This window comes from Marmota monax, unplaced genomic scaffold (assembly GCF_021218885.2).
Source record: "Marmota monax isolate L192 unplaced genomic scaffold, Marmota_monax_Labrador192_F-V1.1 WCK01_AAM20220418_F8-fsc00025, whole genome shotgun sequence".
Taxonomy (NCBI): domain Eukaryota; kingdom Metazoa; phylum Chordata; class Mammalia; order Rodentia; family Sciuridae; genus Marmota; species Marmota monax.
Genome location: NW_026691950.1, coordinates 8,366,478 through 8,382,263, shown reverse-complemented (window position 1 = coordinate 8,382,263; position 15,786 = coordinate 8,366,478). Strand labels below are relative to the sequence as shown.

The 15,786-nt window shown below is 34.2% G+C and overlaps 1 protein-coding gene across 3 annotated transcripts in view; it reads right to left on the bottom strand.

The window, feature by feature from the left end:
* Atp10d (ATPase phospholipid transporting 10D (putative)) overlaps positions 1 to 15,786 on the bottom strand; it is a 113,473-nt gene that overhangs the window by 57,572 nt on the left and 40,115 nt on the right. For all 3 annotated transcript variants that reach the window (XM_046457039.2, XM_046456886.1, XM_046456961.2), the window contains 6 exons: positions 13,500 to 13,704; positions 11,218 to 11,303; positions 4,507 to 4,613; positions 4,093 to 4,224; positions 3,547 to 3,674; positions 3,173 to 3,425 (listed from right to left, as the gene is read on the bottom strand). In XM_046457039.2, coding sequence (XP_046312995.1) covers positions 3,173 to 3,425; positions 3,547 to 3,674; positions 4,093 to 4,224; positions 4,507 to 4,613; positions 11,218 to 11,303; positions 13,500 to 13,704 — 911 coding nt within the window. The remainder of the gene's footprint in view (positions 1 to 3,172; positions 3,426 to 3,546; positions 3,675 to 4,092; positions 4,225 to 4,506; positions 4,614 to 11,217; positions 11,304 to 13,499; positions 13,705 to 15,786) is intronic.

Below are 15,786 nucleotides of genomic sequence, written 5' to 3'. Positions count from 1 at the left end.
AAAAAGTAAGAAAGAATCCAGGATATGAATTCAATGAAGAAATAGAGATTTTAAAAAAAGAACCAGGTAGAAATCTTGGAAATACGAAGCTCAATAAGTCAGATTGAAAACAACAACAACAACAACAATCAGATGAAATCCTCCACAATGGCTAGATTAATCAGAAGTAAGAATATTGAATCTTAATAACTCTATCAGTATAGTACCTTCAGACAGCAATAAAGAAAAAAATAGAAAAGAATGAAGAGAACATAAAGATATCTGGGACACCATTAAAAGTCTGAATAATCAGCATATTAAAGGAAGAAGAGATACATGTTAAGGGCATAAAAAACATATTCACCAAAATAGTAGAAAAATTTACAAGTCTTGGGAAAGACGTGAACATTCAGAAATAGCAGGCATTTAGAACCAGACTAGACAGGACCAGAAAAGAACTCTTGGTAACACATTAGATTGTCAAAAGTACAGGACAAAGAAAAAGTATTAAATGCTTTAACAGAGAAGTGCCAACTCAGATTTAAAGGCAAATGCATTGGAATAATAGCAGATTTCTCAGCAAAAACTCTAAATATCAGTAGGGCATGAAACGACATTTTTCAAGTCCTGAAAGAAAATAGCTTCCAAACTAGGTTACTATACTCAGTGTGGTTCTCCTTCAGAATAAAACAGAAATAAAGATATTCCAAAACAAGGATCAACTAAAGGAATTTATGACTATTTGATCAATGTTACAGAAGATATTTAAGGGAATTCTACTCCCAGAAGAAAAAAAAAGATTAACAATCATGAGACAACAAGAATGAATAAATCTCATTAGAAGAGTAGAAAATGAAAATAAAAAATAGGAAAGAATCAAACATAAACAATATAGTAAATAATCAAATGTTAAGGTGAATAACAGGAAGGAATGAAGATGTAATATTCAAAACAACCAGAAGAAAATTCACAAAATGACAAGAACAATAACATATCTTTTAATAATAATGATGAATGCAGATTGTCTAAAATCTCCAATTAAAAGAGAGCAATTGCTGACTGAATTAAGAAACAAGACCCAACAATATGCAGCCTGTAAGTAACTTCCCTCACCTGCAAAATCACACACACACTGAAGTAAAAGGAAGAAAAATGATATTCCAAGTAAACACAACCTGAAAACAAGCAGGAATGGGTATAATCTCTGAAAAAATAGTATAAATCAATTAGAAATGACAAAGAAGGCCACTAACAAGGGAAAATTCATCAAGAAGTTGTAATAATTATAAATATATACACTGAATACCGAGGACCCAATTATATAAAACAATCACTACTAAAGATAAAAGAAAGTTAGGTCCTAACATAATAATAGTGGGTAACTTCAATACCCCACTCTCACCAATAGATAGGTCATCTCAAATAAAACAACAACAAAAACAGTATCAGAGTTGAATTTCACTTCAGATCAAATGAACTTTGAACAGACACCTACAAAAATATTCCATCCAACAGCTGCAGAATAAATATTCTTTTTGTCAGCATGTGAAACTTTTTCCAAAATAAATCATACATTGCAAAAAAATGTTAACAAAATTTTAAAAATGAAATAATTTCTTGCATCCTATCATATTAAAATGGAATGAAACTAGAAATCAATGGCAAAAATAATTACAGAAATTATAAACATGAAGATTGAACAATACAGTTTTGGATGAACAGTGGGTCACTGAAGAAATTAAAGGGCATATCTAAATTTCTAAAATAGTATGAAAATGGAAATAGAACATACCAGAACCTCTAGGATATAGTAAATGCACTACTAAGAGGGAAATTTATAGCAATGAGTGCACACATTAAAAGGAAGAAAAAATATACCAATTCTCAGAAAGATCTCAAATAAAGAACCTAATGACATATCTCAAGATCTTAGAAAAACAAGAACAAACAAAACCAAAATCAGTTGAAAGAGAGAAATAATAAAGTTCAGAATAGAAAAAAATAGAGGCTAAAAGAACAGTATAATGTACTAGTGAAACAAAGAGTTGGCACCTTGAAAAGATAAAACACAATAGACAAAACTTTAGTTAAACTAACCAAAAGAGAGAGAGTGAAGACACAAATAAAAAAATTAGAGGTGAAACAAAGACAACTGAAACTTGATGAATCACTAGGGAATATTTTCAAAAGCTATATGCCAATAAATCGGAAAATCTAGAAGAAACATGCAAATTTTTAGATACATATGACCTATTAATATTGAACCCAGAGGATATTCAAAACCTAAATACATGAATACTAAGCAATGAGAGTAATAAAATAATAAACAATGAGCAGTAATAAAAAAGTCTCCCAACAAAGAAAAGCCCATTTTGATGAAATAGAAGGGGAAAGAATCCTTCCCAACTCATTCTAGGAAGCCAGTCCCCAACATTCCCTCTTCTTCTTTTAGCTGTCTTGTTTTTGTGTTTTCTTCTTATGCATCAAAGGATGGGGCGAGGAGGAAACTGGTGAATAAATCTCATTAGAAGATTTATTCATTTAGAATTATTTTAGAATTTATTTATTCATTTAGAATTATTTTCAAGTATTTGTTAGAGAGATGGTCCATAGGTTGTCAGACATTCAAAAGTATCTACAATGTAATATCATTATCACCCTCCCAAGCGCTACCTTCCACCTCTGCTAGTAGTTTACTTTACTTGTAAAGTGCTTACTTTGTATTTATTAGATTATACCAATGACAAAACAAACACTGAATGATACTATGGTACAAATACTAAATGATATAACTACTGTAAATTTGTAAAAATATAAATATTTTCAAAATGATAAAAACACTAAATATATAATACAAATACTACAATATGGTAGAAATACTTAATGAAAGAAAATGATATAAATACTAAATGATACAGTGATAAAACATGTTGAGTATCTTTATCATCATTTCACTTAGTTTATCAGTTTATCATTTAGTGTTTATATCACTGTATCACTTGTAGTATATCTCTTAGTACCTAGTAAATTTTAAAGGAACAGGAATGTAGTATACAGTTAAGTATGGATGAGTTTAAGTATCCATTCTTAAATATATGCCAGAATTATCAGACATTTAAATGACCTGGGAAAAAAGAAGAAAAAAAAAGAGACAAATTTTACAGGTGTTTTTCGTACAAAAACCCACACTCACCATTTTCTTCATGGCAGTAATCAAATCCTGCCACACTACACCTTCGAAAAACCATCTTGTTCTCAGTGAGGGTTCCCGTCTTATCAGAAAACAGGTACTGAATCTGTCCAAGATCCTCAGTGATGTTCAGAGCCCGACACTGAACGGTAGAATCTATTTTCTCATTGTAGAAATCCACATCACTTTGAATAAAATATATTTGTCCGAGCTTCACAATTTCGATGGAAACATAGAGAGAAATGGGAATCAAGACCTAAGAAGACACAAACAATTTAAAAAATGTTAAAGTTGTTTAAAGAAAGTGAAGACAGCTGTGCATAGCTGGATTAGAAGCAAAGACCTTAAAATTCCTTAAGAAGTATGATGTAAATTACCTGTAGCAAAATGATCATGGTCCAAAACATATAGAATCCTGCCAACACTGGTGATATGATATGACCATCAGGCTCTGGGATATTAAAAAAGGGCATGTTTTCGTATCTGTTCAGCCAGATTCCATGACCTTTCAAAAGAACACAGAAATCAGAAGAATGAAACATAAATATTATACAAATATAGAACTCTATTCCTTAAGAAGGAGGAGTGAGAGTATTCCTTGTGGTTAATACCATTTGGAAAGTGTGATACTTGCTACCTGGAAAAAAGGTCAAATTCAAAGGGCTACACAAACTGCTGTCTGTTTTCTTCTCTCTAAATCTTTTCCCAGGAGTCTTCAATACTACCGCAAAAGGTAAGTGAATGTAGTTAACAATAATGTTTTTCATGACAAAGGATGAGAGAGATCAACATATGAGGAAAAAATTATTGACAAATAAAAACTACCTAACAGAAGACACAGTCATAAATGACACTTTGGGGGGAAATAAAAGTACTTGATATCTTGCTGAAAAGATGTTAGTACATAATTGAATTTTACCTACCCACTGCCCCAGTTAAACACATTATAACCAGAAGCAGGACACACCAGAGGACATCTGTATTTGCTCTTCTTTCTAATTTGCTGCGTTTATACCTTGGCCCACTGTTGTTCAGCATTGCTTTGGTTTCATGTCCTGTGAAGGAAACATGGTATGTCAGAAAATGCACAAATAAAACCAGGTAGCAAGTATCACACTTGAAAATCTCTCTGGAAGACAGTGTGATAAAACATAGTTACATAATACATTTTGGCAGTGTAGTCTGCATTTAAGATCCATTTAGAATAATGGATCAGACCACTGATGAGTTTATCAAGACAAAGTTGACTTTCTGTTTCCATACCGAGCATTGTGAAAAATACAAACTTATAGAAAAGCACAGAAGGGACAGTGATGAAAATTAGGAGCACAACCAACCTGCATAAACCACAATGCCCACAACAGCCTCTGTGTTTCTAATGGTGCATCCTCTAAGCAATAGATTTTCCTTGCTGAGACCCACGCGTTCTTTGTTGGAATGTTCTCTATAAGAAAGACATCATACAATTTTATTTTAAAATGGCAAACGTGAGGATATAAAAATAAAATCATGGTCCTCACAGAATAGTAAGTTAGGCAGTTCACAAGAAAGATTTCAAATCTCTGGCAGATTTGCATTTTTGATTTCAGTTCCCTATTGTGCCTATGAGAAAGCTGCAGTCGGTTTCTAACTCTCACTGTTTTCTCTCAGTCATCACCTATTACTATAAGAACTCAGGCATATTCCAATGAAGGTCCTTACTTTCCTAGTACAAACTGTATGTAGGATAACTTTGTACTTGATGAGTGAAACATCACTGATAGGATTAGAAAATCACCGTTTTCAATGTGGATAAAATCAAGATTCATCCTAGACAATGATAATTAGTGGTTGCTTAAACTGAGGCAAAAAACTGGGAACTTTGTAATGAAAATATAAGGCTGACAATACTCATCTGACAAAGGGAACACATCATGGTTCTCTGATTTATGGGAAAGGAAGTCATGGCTCCATGGATTTCTATCAGGGCACTTAACCTGGGGGCTTCCAAGGATCTATGAAGCCTCTGAAATTACATGCAATATTGTATATGTGTGTGTGTTTCTTTTTCTTTTCTTTTCTGCTATTTTCTAGGGAGAGGAGCCATTTTTTTTTCATAAGTGAGACAGAGAAAGATGTTAAATAAACATCACTACAAGAATGCAGTTGGCCATGTTCTAAAATTTAGTAAATTCTGCAGGCAAAATGACCTGGTTTTTGCAAGAAATAAATGACATGAAGGGAAAATGGAGGGGGGAGAGGGAACTCAACATGAGGAGGCAATCAGCTCAATCTAGCATGTCATTAATTCTATAAGCTGTATAACCCAATTTTTTGAGAGAGGAAATTCAGAAACTTACATACCAAGCACAATACGTAGAGCACATATGGGGGCGGGGGGGTGGGATTGAGCCCAGGGGTACTCTACTGCTGAGCCTCTTCCCTAGTCCTTTTTTATTTAATTTTAAGGCAAGGTTTTGCCAAGTTGCCCAGGCTGGCTTTGAACTTGTGATCCTCCTGCCTCAGCCTCCCAAACTGCTGGGATTATAGGTGTGCACCACCACGCCTGATTCAGACCTTGTCTAGATCCTGTTTGGGATAAAATAATTATTTAGGGCTGGGGATGTAGATCAGTGGTAGAGTGTTTCCTTAGCATGCACAAGGCCCTGGATTCAATCCCCAACAATGAAAAAAAAAAAAAAAACTAAACCAAAACAACTATTAAGAACTATTTTTGAGAATAATGGAGGAATTTGAACAAAGTCCTGGTGTTAGATGAGATTAAGGCCGGTTCTTTTTTTTTTTTTTCAAGTCCTTTTCTACTATAAGTGCTTAGTGAAGTATTTACAGTAAACTGATATGATGTAGGAATGGTGAAGGAAGTGAGAGGACAATTGAAACAAAGTTGGAAAAACTGTGAAGTAGGCAAGTTTGGGGTGATGGTACTGGGTGTACATTACAGTCTCCTTTCTATTTTAGCATATTTGAAAAATTCTGTAATAAAGAGTTCAGAAATTATCAAAGTGATTGCTTAACTAAATTACTATAGTGACAGAAATATATCAAAATTATTGGAACATTTAAACAAGCATATAAAACAGTACTATTTTTCACATATTTTGAAAATGTCCTCTCAATTTCAGCATTAAAGTTATATTGTTTTCTAAGCAGTAAATTCCAGTATATAAGTTGTTGCTTCTTTTTCTTACATATGTAAACATTGTCATATGTCTGTACTCCTTGCTCTCTGGAATTAGAAAGAAAAGTAAATAGCAACTCTTCCAAGAAATTTTCATTCTACAAAGAAAGAGGAAAACAGATTTTACTCTCATATTTGTAAACTCCATCAGGAATCGGTCTACATTTCTCCACAAGTACAAGCTTATGTACAAAGAGACAGAGTTAGAAGTACCCTTGAGTTTAGTCTACTTTAGCTCCCTGGTCTTACAGATGAAGAAATTAAGTCCCAATATTCACATCTACATGTGGCATGCAGGTCCAGGCAAGCCCAGGCCCCTCCTCATCAGTGTGGCAATTTTTCCCTCAGCAGTCCTTATAGGAGCAGATTTAATCCAAAAACCATCATTTCCAAAGTTCCTTAATAAGGGATTAGTCATTTCTCCTAGAATCCTTATTTTTCAGGTGTATGACGTGGCACGCTGAAAGTGTGAAACCTTAAGGGTTCAACATAAAGCACAAATGGTCACATAGAGTGCTTGTTATGGTTTGGATGTGAGGTGTCCCTTCAAAGCCACACATGAGACAATGCAAAAAGGTTTAGAGAAGAAATGATTGGGTTATGAGAGCCTTAACTCCACCAGTGTATTAATCACATGATGGGATTAACTGAGCGGTCATTGGGGGTCTGCATTTGGGGTATGTATTGTGTATCTGGTGAGTGGAGTCCCTCTCTGCTTCCTATTCATCATGTGAGCCCCTTCCCTCTACCACACTCTTCTGCCATGATGTTCCGTCTCACCTTAAGGTTCAGCCAAGGAATGGCATCAACTGAGACCTCTAAAACCATAAGCCCCCCAATAACCTTTTCCTCCTTTAAAATTGTTCTTGTCAGGTCTTTTAGTCACAGTAGTGAAAAAGCTAAAACAATGCTTATCCATTCAAGGAACCGGTGACATTATGGACTAAGTGCCAAATAAACATAGTTTTGGCTTCTATGATCTAAGAGGAGTTGTATGGTACATAAATATTTAAGAGTAATGAAAATGTGATAGCCATGATGGTGGTAATCTGATATTTAGCTCAGAGATTTCTGTGGGTACAAATAGGAAGAAAGATACCAGTTTTGCCTCATAGAAGGTTAAAGAAGGTGTCACACAGGCAATAAGCTTGAGCTTCTCAATTTTGGTTGATTCTGAAAACAGGCCACAGAGCAAGATTACAATAAATAGCTAGCTCAGTGAATCTCAGAAAAATCACTGCATTCAACTAGGCTTGATTCTCTTTATATGTTTCCCTAGAAATTGTTGGGTCAGTCACCAGGTTAGACATCAACAGAGCGGATCAAGTTCATTTCAATCACTGGGGAAGACAGATTCTAGGTGTTCTAAGAGGAAGTCCATTTCAACAGTCAGGTAATCAGAAAGCAAGGTGGCAAACATTGAAGCAAACTGACATCAGAGGAGCCTGTCACAAAGGCAAACACCAAAGTGTGGGTAAATGTAGTGCCCAGGAATATAGAGGCAAGTGACAATTTTCAGGTATATGACATGGCACGCTGAACTAGGGTCTTGGAACTAGGTAAGGGCTCTGGGGTAAGACGGGGTCCAGTGCAGCAGAGGAAGCTCAAGTGTTTCTGTTAAGGAAGCACCACATTCAAAGGAAGAAAAAAGGAGGTTGACAAAGGGAGGCCAGCCTCCAATCCTGGAAAGCTGGAGTGACTTGTTGAGTTCAGACTAGAGTAACAGCTGTCAGACTTGAGACACAGGATCAGAATCAGTGTGGCAACAGTGCCCTATAAATTAAAAAGAAAAAAAAAATCTAAATACATGCTCTGGATCAGACTCTGTGCAGAGTGCTAGGCTCCAGACCAGATTGCTAAACTGGGTATCCTTGCCATGGGCAAGTCTGAGCTTGGCTGAGCATACCCAAAGACTTAGCTCACCTCAGGTCAAGCCTGAGGAAATGATCCTAGATAAAGTCTCATCCTGAGAGATGGTTCATGAGTATGTTTCTGATTAAAGAAGTGAAGCTGTCCAAATTCAATTCACAAGACCATCTAAAATACAACCACAGAAGAATTCCAGTAACACTAACCACAATAACATCAGTGTGCGTTTTGTGTGTGTGTGTGTGTGTGCGTGTGTGTAGATGCTACTATCGTGTGCAGAGGCTACTGTTATATTCTATACTTCCTTGTATGGTAACTCTTTTTCTAAAATTTTTAAACAATTTCACTGGAGAATAATTCATAAGAGTCAATTACACATATTTAAAGAGTAAAAGCATCACCAGAGCCAAGATGGTAAACATGTCTATCATTTCCCAAAATTTTCTCATGCCTGTTTGTAATCTCTCCTTCCAACTTTCCCATCCAAAGAACCCACTACTGTGCTTTCTGACAATGTAGGTTCGTTTTTGTTTTCTAGAAATTTATGTCAAATCATGCATTTATGATTTTAGTTTACATTTAAGTCTGGGGATACATGTTTCATTAATTTTTGTAACTGGTGAAAGGTATAGATTGAGGTTCATTTTTAAAATATAGAGCTATACAGTTGTGCAAAAAGATAATTTTTCTCCATTAAGTTGTCTTTGCACTATTGTGAAAAACAAGTTGTTTGTAAACATGTGGGTCTATTTTTAAACTCCATTATCTTTTCCATTGATCTGTTATTTTATCTTTATGCCAAGTGACACTGGTTTGCTTACCATACCTTTATAATAAGTCTTGAAATCAGGCAGTGGTAGCTCTAACTTTTTCGCCTCTTTCAATATTGCTTTATTGATTATAAGTTCTTTGAATCTCTGCATAAGTTTTAAAATAACCTTGTTAATTTCTAAAAAAGTTTTTTGAGATTTTGATTGAGATTACACTAAATCTATTGATCAATTTTGGGGAAAAACTCATAACAATGTTGAGTCCTGACCCATGAACAATATATATCTCTCTATTCACTTAGGTATTAAATCTTCCTCAGCAGTGTTTAGTGTTTTCTAGTGTACAGCTCTTTCGTATTTTGTCAAATTTATCAGAACATTACTTCATCTATGAAGAAAAGACAGTTTTACTTCTTTCTTTCTTATTTGAGGCCTTTTTTCTTTTCTTTTCTTACCTGACCATACTAGTTAGAATCTCCAGTGTAATTTCAAATAAAACCGGTGAGAGAGTAGGGTGTAATGGAGCACACCTGTAATCCCAGCAGCCTGGGGGGCTGAGAATCTAAAGCCCAGCCTAAGCAACTCAGTGAGACTCTGTCTCTAAATCAAAATATTAAAAAGGGCTGAGCAGGTGGGGAGAACAAAGGAACTGGATTGTGCAGAGGGGAGTGAAGGAAGGGGAGAGGGAGTAGAGATAGGAAGGACGGTGGAATGCAATGGACATTATTTCCCTATATACATGTATGATTACACTACTGGTGTGACTCTACACCATGTTCAGCCAGAGGAAGAAGTTGTGCTCCATCTGTGTACAACGTGTCAAAATGCATTCCACTGTCATGTATAACTAATTAGAACAAATTTAAAAAAATAAAATAAAAAAAGAAAAAACACACTTAAAAATCCACTTTAATTCCATTCACCTTCTAAACTTCTCTGTTGTAGTGATGGTGAATTTCTAAAACTGATGTATTATATGAGGTCTTTTATTATTTAAAAATAATTAACTTTATTGGAGTATGATTTGTACACAATACAATCCACTCATTTTCTATATATAAAAAAAGTCGGGGAGGTGCTGGGGATGTGGCTCAATGGTTGAGCGCCCTTGGGTTCATCCTCAGTACAAAAACAAAACCAAAAAAAAAAAAAAAAAGCAGTGTGAGAGAAAATATGCATGTTTTGTTCTTCACCTTGAGGAACAAACATTAGTCTTTCACCATGAAGAATGATGCCAGTTAAAAAAGTTCCCTTGTACTTCCTGTTTGCAGAAACAGAAGTCAAATTTTGTCAAATGCTTTTTCTTTAGCTATAAAATTATTATCTGTTTTTTAAAGCTACTTAATATGGACTGCTAATGTAATGTGAATTACAATAATATGAAGAATTATTCTGATTGTTTAATGTTAAGTCAATCTTGCGTTTTTGGAACAAGTCCCACCAGGTCATGACGTATTATCCTCTTCATATATTATTTGATTGGATTTGCTATAATTGTGTGTAGAATGTTTGCATCTATGTTTGTGAGGGTTATTGGTTTGCCCTTCAGTGTCTTTACATGCTTTTGTTGTCAGGGTAATGAGATGAGTATAATTCTGGTCTCAAAACAGAGTATGAAATGTTTCTCTTCCTGTAATTTATGACTATGATGTAGTTCTCATTGTCTCCTTGAAAACTTAGGAAACCTGGATCAAAGAGAGTAAATAATTTAGCTCGGAGTCAGAAGAACTTAAGTGGCAGAAGCCAACCTTGAAATTTCTCTAAACCCTAATTCTAGCTGCCTTTGCCAAAGGGGTGTGACTGTCACAGGAAGCCCCCATGGCTTCCCATATTCTTTGTTAGTCATGTTCCGAATCATTTTACCAACAAGAAAAGTCCACTTATTATTCTAAATCTGAAGAAGGACACCATCCTAGCATTTCATTTAACTATCACTTCTGTCCAAATATTTCTTTCCAAACTTTAGCATATCATAGGAGCTCATGTGATATATTCTTACACCAATGCAAGCAATTCTAGGATGATTTTAACAACAAGGTTTTGTTGTTTCTGCTGTTTTAAATATATATGAATAGAAGTACATATTTATCAAATTATTAAGATAAGCCAATTTTATAGGTAATTAAATTTACAGCCTTTAATGATTCAACTAGGATGCAAACACACAACAGTTTTATTGAGCCAAGTACAATTCCATTCACACTCACAAAGGTAAGTCATGTGTCACTCACAGGAAGCCTCGGAATCTGTTGAGGTCATTGTTTGGACTTTCACATTCTATCCTACTGGAGAACTTCTCAGGATCGACTTCAGAGTCCTAAAAATATTTTTTAGAAATCACAAAACAAGAATTGAAGATGAAACCCATAACAGGTAAGTATTTTATCATTTTCACCAATTCCTAAAATAGGACTAAGGCTTTTTGTAACATGAAATTTTTGTGATAAATTTCTTGGATGCCTGGGTGCAGTGGTGCATGCCTGTAATCCCAGCGACTTGGGAGGCTGAGGCAGGAGGATCATGAGTTCAAAGTCAGCCTCAGCAAAAGTGAGGCACTAAGCAACTAGTGAGACCCTGTCTCTAAATAAAATACAAAATAGGGCTGGGGATGTGGCTCAGTAGTTGAGTGCTCCTGAGTTCAATTCCCAGTACAAAAAAAAAAAATCCCAAATAAAAGACAGTATAGACATAATTATGGGATCCATAATTAATGATTCCAGAGCACTAAAAAGCATCTGCAGATGATGAAATCATATATTAAAATTCATGCAGTATCCTACTAGAAATTATAAATACTCTAATCAACAAGGCACTGGAAATACTTTCGGTGTGGTCTTTAACTATATAGGTAGTTTCTGAGAGTAAATGTGAATGGGGACACTTTGAGCAAATATGCATTCAATTTTACCCAAGTTTTATAAATTAAAAATAAGCAGGACATCAACATCTCACAAAATTTTTAATGGATCAAACAGATAATTTTAAAATGCCTTATAATTGGATACACAAGCATAATGGATACACAAGCAAAATGCCTTTATAAAACACAGCAGTTATGAGGCATAATTCATTAAGGACAAGCCACATCAACCTTATCTTACTTCTTTTATTTTATATGGATGTTTGGCTAATAAGAGGAATACTATAGATATTGATGTAGCTCAAAATACTAATGTCTATATTATAGCAAACATAGAAACTGAATAATGATTATATGATTTAACATGCTAATAACATCTTTTGAGTTCTTTTGATATACTAGAATCTATATCAGGCACTTTAAATATTTGAACTAATTTCTTTTTTCTAACTGCAAGAGGAAGGCACTATAATTAAGCCTAATTATCAGATGAGGAAAGAAACACAATGAGTATGAAAGTACTCAAAAGAAATGTTTAGATCAAAATTACAATTGAGATCACTGGATTCCAGAGCAACTCATCCTTAATTGAACCCAAATTGTGCTGATTAATCAACTGATATTGACCTCAAAATAGCTATTTGGGAGTCTAATAAAATTCTGAGTTGTGCACAACTTTTGCCAATGCCTAAGTTGCAGGACTGCTTACAAAAATGACAGTAACACTAATCTCAGAGGCATATCAATAATAGATGATTTAAATGGAATTCATAGGTGGAAAGATGGGCCCAATGTGATAAGAAGAAAATTACCAAAGATAAGGGTATTAGGAAACTAAAACCATTTCAAATTTATACGTATAAGATGAAGGAATCTCAATAACAGTATTTCAGATTAAAAAAAAAAAAAACATAAAACTTTAAAATCCTTCATCTCAATTGCTTCCAGAAAAAGAGATGGGAAACTGATCTGGGTGCATGTTTTTACAATACTATGAAGTATTATTTCCATTTGAAGATAACAAACTGATGGATAAAGTCTTTAAGTGATTATTATTAATGGGAGAGCTGAGATTCACTCAAATTCATGTTAATATAACTTCTGTGTCAATTAGAAAATTTATATAAGTTCTATATAATGTCTATATAACTTCTTTTAAGTTCTTGCTACCCTCAACATAGTGCAGTGAATGGTCTAGAAGATATATGGTATTAGAAACTCCAAAAATTTTGAAAGGCTTCGTTATACAAGTAATTATAGATCTTAGGAACAATGATCAACAAAGCATATGATATTAATCTAAGATTTCTTTATCTAAGATTAAGAAAAACAAATTAGCAGGTGCATATTTCTATTGCAAAGTAATTTTCCAAGTTGCAAATTAAGTCTTTCAAGTTCCTTTAATTAAGTTCAAAAAAAAAAAAAAAACATGATTGCCATACTGAAGTGTTTGAACTCCAAAGTCATTTTATCTTATTATCTACAAAATATAGTAAATGTCCATTGATATCTGGAACTGGATTAAATCATCAGGGATTCTATTTTCTCTAGGTAGGAATGAATTTAAAAATGTCTTTGTTGTACTGTGGAAATGAGATCAGTTATTTTCTGGGGGAAAAAAGTTAAAATTGCCAGCTGAGAAACATTATTTACCTGCTCTGCATATCCCCGAACCACCTGCCTCTGTTTTAAATTGCTTTCTCCATCAAGACCAGAAGTCTCAATGTGACATATTCCATCAGGATCAGTGGAAAACAGCAATACCATATCAGCAGGAATGATCTCGTTACAAGAGAGACGAATAAAGTCCCCAACAGTGACATCTTTCCAGCAATGGTCAACATATGTTTTCTCTTTCCTAAAATTGAAAAAAAAAAGTTTAAGAATAATATTAAACCAAAAATATATATAATTGTTTCTTAAAATTTCACTTTATAGTTTAAATTATGTTCAAAGTATCAGGATGAATTTTAGCGTAATAAATGCTAATAGGGGAGTTACACAATCAGTAAAACCTAAATTCCCCAAATGATTCACCTGAAAATTTACTTAAGCCACTAAAACATAGTTTTCAGCGCTTTATTCATGTGAGATTTTGAAACTTTACACCCCACCCTTTGAGTGCAATTCTAATAAAATCACAGTTAACAGTAGATACATTTATTTACATGCAGAGCAATTCCTGCATGCCGCTCTGGTCAGGAACCTAACAGGGCACAAGGCATATTATCTGCTGTCAGAGAGCTGCCCATCTGGCAGATAGGGTGGATAATTAAATAAAACACAATATTTTTTTTAAAAAATAATCATGCCCCCATATTAACACCTCTAATGATCACTGAATAGATCCAAAATCAGCCTTCCATTTCAGTGGATTCGACCAACCACACATCAAAACTGCTAGAAATAAAAAGTTGTGCTGAACATATACAACTTTTTTCTTGTCATTATTCTATAATAAATGTAGCATGACAACAATTTATACAGCATTTAGATTGTATTAGGTATTATAAGTAATCTAGAGATGACTTAAAGTATGCAGGAGGATGTACCTAGGCTACATGCAAATATAATACCATTTTAAATAAGGGATTTGAGCATCCCCTCCCTCCCTTCACAGACACTGAGGGATGGCTGTACAGCTTAAAGTGATCCAGTCCTGATTTTACACAGCTGATTCTGAGAAAGGAGGATGGCAAATTTGATCCTTTGTCAAAGTATAGTTTTCTCATGCTGTACTTTTTTTTTTCAATGAAAGACACATCTTTTGAGGTTTACTTGCCTTAAGTACTCTATTTATGTTAAAGCTTTGTCCAAACTTCTTACACCTTTCTGTCCAATGACATTTTTTATGCTCCATAAAGAATTTTCCTTAGTATAAAACGAGGACATCATATGGTAGAATGTCAAATCAGCTAATGAAACAGCTAATGTAGAATGTCAAATCAGCTAATGAAACAGCTAATGTAGAATGTCAAATCAGCTAATGAAACTATTGTTACTGGCATTTCATATAAAATGCCAGTAGCAATAGTTTCAAAGGTCTGTCTCATTCCCTCACTGTCTCTTAGATATATATGAAGAACTGGTATTTGACATAAAATTATACTTATTTTAAAAGCAAAGTTATTTGTTTTCTATTACATTTATGAGGTTAAATATTCATATTCAATGTAAAAATCCTGGTAGATAGTTATATTTTAAGCTATATTACCTATATGTTACAAATTATTGATTTGTGAGGTTAAATGGAAATGCCATCTTAGAGAAATATTTTCATAGCTTCTGCTCTACAAATTATACTAGATACTTAAAGAAATATCACCTCAATGGGCAAAATAAACATGAAGAAGTATGTTTTCAGGACCTAGCCTCCCTAAATACCTAATCCACCAGGTTGATCCAAATAAAGGAAATCCTTGACTCTAGAATTTGCTAGTTTATGGAGAAAAGCAAATAAATGACTTAGTTCATCTTTATCAAACTTGACCTAAAAGTCTGTGCATACCAGTTCATTCTTCCATGGAAAAAAGTAATAGAATATGAAAAGATAGGCAGTGATCATATTTGAAAGTTTAGTCCTATATGCCATACCTGTGTGTAGGCATTCTGTTCCATAGAAAAAAAAAGAGTCACCAAAGGTTAACAGGAAGGGTATGATGCTACTTCTGTTTGCTCACTCCTGCAATGGAGTACTGCACATTTTATTGGTGGCAGCTGAATTAGCAGTAGAAATGGCCAAGAGACCAATGGAAAATTATGGAAATAATTCAAGAGAAGGATGAAGACAATCAGAATGAAAGCAGTAGCAACAGAAATGAACAAGAGACAAAATCAGAACATATTTAGGTACCAGAGACAGCCAAGTTTTCTTAGTACATGAAAAGGAGTTACCAAGAATGACACTATGGTTTCTAACTTGTATGATGGGTTGATATTG